Source organism: Toxorhynchites rutilus, chromosome 3 (genome assembly GCF_029784135.1).
Source record: "Toxorhynchites rutilus septentrionalis strain SRP chromosome 3, ASM2978413v1, whole genome shotgun sequence".
Lineage (NCBI taxonomy): Eukaryota > Metazoa > Arthropoda > Insecta > Diptera > Culicidae > Toxorhynchites > Toxorhynchites rutilus.
In genome coordinates, this window is record NC_073746.1 from 156,403,494 (window position 1) to 156,410,042 (window position 6,549).

The 6,549-nt window shown below is 38.0% G+C and overlaps 1 protein-coding gene across 1 annotated transcript; it reads right to left on the bottom strand.

The window, feature by feature from the left end:
• Nucleotides 1–2,908: 2,908 nt before the first annotated feature.
• Nucleotides 2,909–4,494, bottom strand: LOC129776193 (peroxisomal biogenesis factor 19). The gene is made up of 3 exons (XM_055781687.1): nt 4,217–4,494; nt 4,022–4,139; nt 2,909–3,903 (listed from the first exon to the last, which is right to left on the bottom strand). The coding sequence occupies exons 1-3, from the start codon at nt 4,287–4,289 to the stop codon at nt 3,222–3,224; spliced, it is 873 nt and encodes a 290-aa protein (XP_055637662.1). The 5' UTR covers nt 4,290–4,494; the 3' UTR covers nt 2,909–3,221.
• Nucleotides 4,495–6,549: the final 2,055 nt, after the last annotated feature.

The following is a 6,549-nucleotide window of genomic DNA, read 5'->3' on the forward strand; positions in this document are numbered from 1 at the left end:
ATTTACATTTAATGCGACATTTTTCTAATTGGACAGACCTGTATGCGACACGTTTAGTTAGACATTTTTGTAAACATCGAGTTCAGGCCCAAATTATGGCCCCACATTGACATTCGCCGCCAGACGTCGACGCTGTACCACTCTCATCTTCAATGTCCAATTACAGGTCAAATCGCGTCCAGTGCGACACTGAGTGGTTCTCCGGCATGTCGCATTAAATGTAAATTACTATATCAGCTTTCCAAACCAAAAGCTTTCATTTATGATTCCTACAATTTCAGAAGTTTATAAATTTTAATTGCAATCGCAAAAAAGACTAACAAACATTAAATGTCCGCTTGCAAATCTGGCAACTCAGTCTGGAAGTCCGTGAGGTAAAACGTCAACATCATGCATCCATATGAAATGTCACGATATTGATGCCCGAAAATCAGAAAATCCGGATTTCTGCGTTGTCGGCCATGTTCAGCTGTCATTATGCTCTCAAATGTCATCATATTGTCAATAAATTTGACCGTGTAAGGTCCGCTTAAGAATACTTTGTTGCACCTCAATATGAGTGATGCACATGTGTTGGTGCTCGCGAGACTTTTTCGTGTGCCTGCCTCAAAGTGACATTTGGTGCTGTCGGAGGAAGTTGTGCTTCTGGTGCTAAAATTTTAATATTCGTAATATGGCACGTAGAACAATTAGTGATGAAGAACTGTTTCACATAAATATCGCTGCTAAAGTCATCCAATCAATTCATTCATTGGTTGCACACAGCTCGCAATGATTGTGTGAGATATGAGGCTGAATAGGGCAAAGCACATTGTCTCTTCTACGTGCTGTGCGAGATCTCAGAAGGCCTAACCAAATGTCACTTTGAGGCAGGTACACGAGAAAGTCTCGCGAGCACTAATGCACGAGCATCTCTTCGTGTACACAACACATGTGCATCGTTCGCATCGAAGCGCGACGAGGCATTTCCTGAACACATCACAAAATTTTACCTAAGAGAAGAGCAAGAGCCAATCTCAAGCTCGCGTGCTAAAGCCCGGTCTCATCGCTTGCACATGGAAGGGCTATGAGGAAGAAAAAATCGATACTCGTCTCTCGGAATTTCAGCGCGCATAGGAAGTATGCTCGCTCGGCTGCCTTCTACCTCACTCATTTGTTGCAGACATTTCCCAATGACTTTGTGAGATGCGAGACTGGATAACGCAAAGTACACTGTTTCTTTTGCGTGCTGTGCGAGATCTCGGAAAGTCTAGTTGTATCCAAGACATGACCGCTTAGGACGTAGGACTACAAATTCGTTTTATTCATGTATTATTTATAACTGCTAAAAAATTACATAAATCTCTCTTTATTAGATAGTTTAGGTGAGTCTAAGAAAAGTATAAGTCATTAATCCTTCGCTTTGTAAAAGCAGTGATTCTTTAGTGCCTTTGCGAGAACTGTTCATGGGTCGAAATTTGTTTCGATATTTCAATGCACGCATTGCACTGAGTATTCATCGCGCTCCCGATAGTCTTTTTCGCATTTGACACACTCACGCACTCGGCTATATACGATTAAATATTTGTTTCATCAGCGTTCATACTGTGCAAGGGTGGAGTTTACGTCGCAAATATTCTCTTTTCGTTATCCCCTTCTGTGATTCTATTCTTACATCTGCATAACTTTATCGTCATTAACGGTATGGCTAGGTAAGCACACAAATGGACAGAACAAATGTATGGAAAAATAGGTGTGCTTCCAATTTTCATCAGTTTAAACCTTTTCCATGCTATGGGATTATAATGTATTGCATATTAAACAAATCTTAGAGAATTTCCGATTCGATTAATATGCAAACCGTCGAAATCCGTTCGCAGTAGAAATAGTTATTAACGTTAACTTTATTTCATGAAAAAGTGACCTGTTTTCTGATTTGGCACCCTTATTGAAAGACGTTACGTCAAAAAAAGACTATGACAGATAATTGAGTTTGATAAATTTCCCATGGAAGGTAATTATATTAGCTTACTTGCAAAAAAAATCCACGCCCTTGCGAACGGCTTCCGGCAGTTAACTGGAACATTCGCCATGGCGGACGAAAACATGCGTGTAGGCATGTTATTAAGTTCTTGAAACAAAACAGTTCATCCGCAGGTGCCATACTGACTTGCCAAACTTTATATACCTTTTTGTAATCAGATACAAGTATAAAATCACATTTATTGCGAATATAACTCGAAAACCGTTTGTATTCTTTTATTATATTACTGATATGCTACAGATTTTCTTACAAATTACTGATAGGGGGAAGCACTGGGATTATTTATCGTAAAGGGGGGAATGCAGCAAAAAAGGTTGAAAAACACTGCTCTATGCGAAGACGCTATGCGTTACAGGAAAAGAATTGCAAAAATGCAGAGCAATAGAGAAGTGCAGGCAAGAGCAAGATCTGGTTCAATGAGAAGGTGGAAACAGAAGTGGAATGTAGATGAATCCACAGGTTCGTTCTAGACATCGCCGATTAGGTAGAATGAAAACACGGTGGAGTGATCTTACAACCAACCGCAATCCCTATCGGGGCATGGTTGCTATGCCTATACCTAGTGAGCAGTAGCGACTTGAACGTGAGAAATGTCATCCAAAAAAATTGTAAAGGAGAAAGCACGTAAAGATATTTAAGTTTCGTTGTAAATGAAGAAACAAATAAGTATCGACGCATTACAGATAAATGAATTTGTATAAATGGTTTTCACTGTTGCTATATTACTCAAGATAATAATTTCAAAATTCTACAAAAACATCTATTGTCATTTCTGCACATCGAAGCTTTGAATATTGAATATGCATAATTGGAATGAAAATGGGGCAGAGATGGTTGAATTGTCCTTTTATAATAATTTGTCACCGAAAAAATAGAACAACTAGATTAATGATTTTCGTCTGTTTATTGAATTTTGATTTATCAAAAGTATAAATATAGCCATCTGCAAATGATAACTATCCAGCAGTTTGTTCTAAAAATAGTCGATAGTAAAATTAGCGCCAAACGTTTTTCTGAAACTGAAAAGGTAATACACTGTACCATATTACCCTACTAATAACTCATAAAAACGTGTTGCGAGAAACCCACTAGGATGTTACACAGTTGCTCTCGATGCGGAAGGATGACTGGTAAATTGAAAAATTTAGCCCCAACAACTAACAATAAAGCCCATAGCCTCCGACCATTAGCTAAATAATTAGCTTGTGGCGCATTGGTTCGGATCGTTGAAGGCAGTCGGATCTATCATGGGTATATTCAGATTACCTGGACCCATATCGCCTACTAAATCGGCGGGCGGCTGTCCTAAATCTTGCATATGTTGCATCATATCCAGTACACTTTGGAACCGAACTCGTTTCACTTCTGCTGAGTCATCTGGTTTCTCCTTTTCCAGCTCTCGACACACGTCCTCCATTAATTTCAGCTGCTTTTCGTATCTCTCTTTATCTTCGGTGGAGATTTTGTCACCGTTTTCACGCAGCCACTCTGGGTACTTTTCGGTAAGATCCTTCAAACTGGGCAGCAGCACATCAGCCGAGAGTAAACTCTGCATCATACCTTGCATAAAAGGCAAAAACGCATTGTTTTCGCCGCTATCGTTCAGATCGATGTTACCAAACATCCCTGCGATGTCCTCGGGACTGAACGGTGCCTGAAGATTTTCCCTACCCTCACTTAGTCCACGCAGAGCATCTGTAATACTCTGACTAACGGAGGGATCCACCGAATCGGTTGGCATTGTTGCTGGATCGGTACGAACAGCGAGGGCAGCTGCTTCTGCAATTCTTTGGAAACCGAGTGCTATCTGATCCGCGTCCACTGCGTCTCCTCCTCCGAACAAGGAAGCCATTTTTTCTTCGAACAATTTTGCCTGTGAACTATAAAATGTAAATATTTTAGTTCTGTTTCTGTTCCACATAGACGCAAAAAAGATGGTGTTGATGTTGTTGAACAATGATTTACATTTAAAAAAACTGTTTCTTCTATCAAACTTACCTGATAAATTCCTCATTCCATAATTGTTCGGTTGGAGGATCATCATGCTGCTGTGATTCTGAGGCACTCGCTGATTTTTGGCTTTCTTCCGAGTGTTTACTGAAATCCTCCAGGGCACCTTTGCAAATCATACAATTAACATAAATTAGTGCGCAAAACTATTAAATAAAAAAAAACAGATTATATAATGCTTACTGTCGAGCAGGTCGTCAAGTTCTTTGTCGCCGGAGCCTCCCGAGCTTTCCGGTTTTTTGTTGCTTTCTGACATTTTTGAAACACTGTTCTCTACGGTAATAATCCTTTAGTTTGTAATCCCCGTATTTACATTAATTATTCTCTTATCGGTCGGTGTTGTCATCCAGCATGTACTTCTAAACTAGAAAATTGGGCGAGTTTCCTTTATTCTCACCAGAGTTGACGAGAGACGATTGTGGATGGAATATTTTGATTGCCTTGCATTGACTTATGACAATTTGACATAAGCAAATTAGAAATTAGTCCACCATTAGGTATACAAGATATTAGTTCGACTTTGATCATAACTTTCGTTAAATTTTGAATTTCATAAAGTAAATTATTGCAAGTTCGATTAATTTTATTTCTATCCAGCAAACATTATACTGAGAGAAATGATTAGTAAATATAACGAATTTTTTGGTACATGTTACCAATTCACTAGTCATTTTCGACCCTACTAATTATTAGTATATTTTACGAAAAAAAATTGGTAGGTGCCAAACTTCTATTTGTAAGCCCAGGGTTGGATCAACATCGACTCAATAAAAGCGATTTGTAGGTTGACAAATGGCAGATTTGTTGGTAAAATATCAGTGAATGTTTTATTCTTTATTTGTAAGGGATTATATTTTTTTTTAATAATCAATTATTAATTCAAATACTCTATTGAATTACATACTATTCTACATACTAAGAACACAACACTCATAACTTATTCTCTATTCAATTGAAATAATTCTACAAAATATTGGTTGCAAAGGCCTTCTGTAATCGAAAGGAGTATGAGCCACACAACAAAAACTAACAGAAAAAAAGTAATCCTAGCGAACTAGCGACAAAAACAAAAATGAATAAATACAGTTTAAAGCAGCTTAATGCTTTGGTTGCAGAAATGCCTTTTAGTAATTCATCAATGGGATAATGGCCATAAAAACTAGTTGGTGCGACGTTCATTCCTTTTAAATTCCATCTGCAAGGAGAAAAGTTCGTCACAAACACTCCTCACTCCAGTTCTACCAACAAATTCTTCTTACCGCTCGTTTTATTTCGTTGAATATGTGGTTAAACGGCATCTCACATAACACCCTCTTCAAGAGCCTGCAAGTAAGTGGCGGCCTGTGGAAGTTCTTGTGCACACCTTGGAGTCTTTTGACAATCTACGCAAACTAGAAGATCGGTAATGCTAAATAACAAGACTCAATACCGAGCCTCGTCTTTGGGCGGCGTTTAAGCGTCTTTTGTTGCTTGCTTCTGGTGTGGACTGCACGTCACTCTGTGATTGGTCAGTTTCCAGTCACACATTCCTGCGATATGAAACTCGAAGCTGGAGTTGAAAATAACTAAGAAAAAATGGAACGATGCAAAATTTCTATATCAGTTTATTTGATAATACTATCAAAACTTCTATTTGAAGTTTATGTTGACTTCAGAGCGATATACACGGTCTACAACGGTTTCAACTATATCACCCAACGAAACAAAACGTGCACTCACCTTTAGCTGTGTGCCAGGACGAATGGCGGTAGCAGGAACAATCATCTATCCGGCTGTTCTAAGCTGATATTTGGCCGGTGCACCAGGCTGACCGGTACTAGAACTACAATCTTCTCTGCGGCTGCTCCGACCTTTTGTTTGATTCTAGCACCTGATGATCGCATATGACATTTAAAAACCAACTGAAAAAGAAGGTTAATTATGATGAAATGTTATCGATTAAAGTTTCTTCCCGGTGGAAACATGAAGATAGTTTCTAGACCGAGAAGACGGATGCATGTTTTAAATCAATAAAAACAAAATACTTACTCCGAATTGCGAATTGCCTTTATGCAATTATGTTGCTCTGAATATTTTTCTACGATTAGATGCTGAAAAAGAAAAATATTTATATATAATGAAACATATCCAAATGTTTACCTCCGAATTGCTTTCCCAGCAAACATTAAATCGTATAATTTTGCACGTACTAGGTCTTACAAGAAATCAGAATAAATCATAATCGCATATAATATCAATCAAAGTGTGTATCGTGTATATTTGAAATCGCATAAAATGTAAAAACTCGATTTTATATACCATTTTGATAATGGTTAAGTCGCATATCGGTATAATAAACATCAATTTTATGATGTACATTGTCGTAAAACATATTTAATCCGCATCATATGCGTTTATTACGCTGATGCAGTTTGTGTGTCGTATAAGCGTATAATTTAAATCGATTCAGTACTGTAGTAAATCGTGTTGCATGCTGAAGAAAATCATGAAACAGTAAATCATATTAGATCCTAATA

Coding starts and splice junctions, on each gene's coding strand:
- LOC129776193 (XM_055781687.1), bottom strand. CDS start 4,289: ATGTCAGAAAGCAACAAAAAACCGGAAAGCTCGGGAGGCTCCGGCGAC. Junction 4,140..4,216: donor ACTTGACGACCTGCTCGACA/GTAAGCATTATA, acceptor TGATTTGCAAAG/GTGCCCTGGAGGATTTCAGT. Junction 3,904..4,021: donor TGGAATGAGGAATTTATCAG/GTAAGTTTGATA, acceptor TACATTTTATAG/TTCACAGGCAAAATTGTTCG.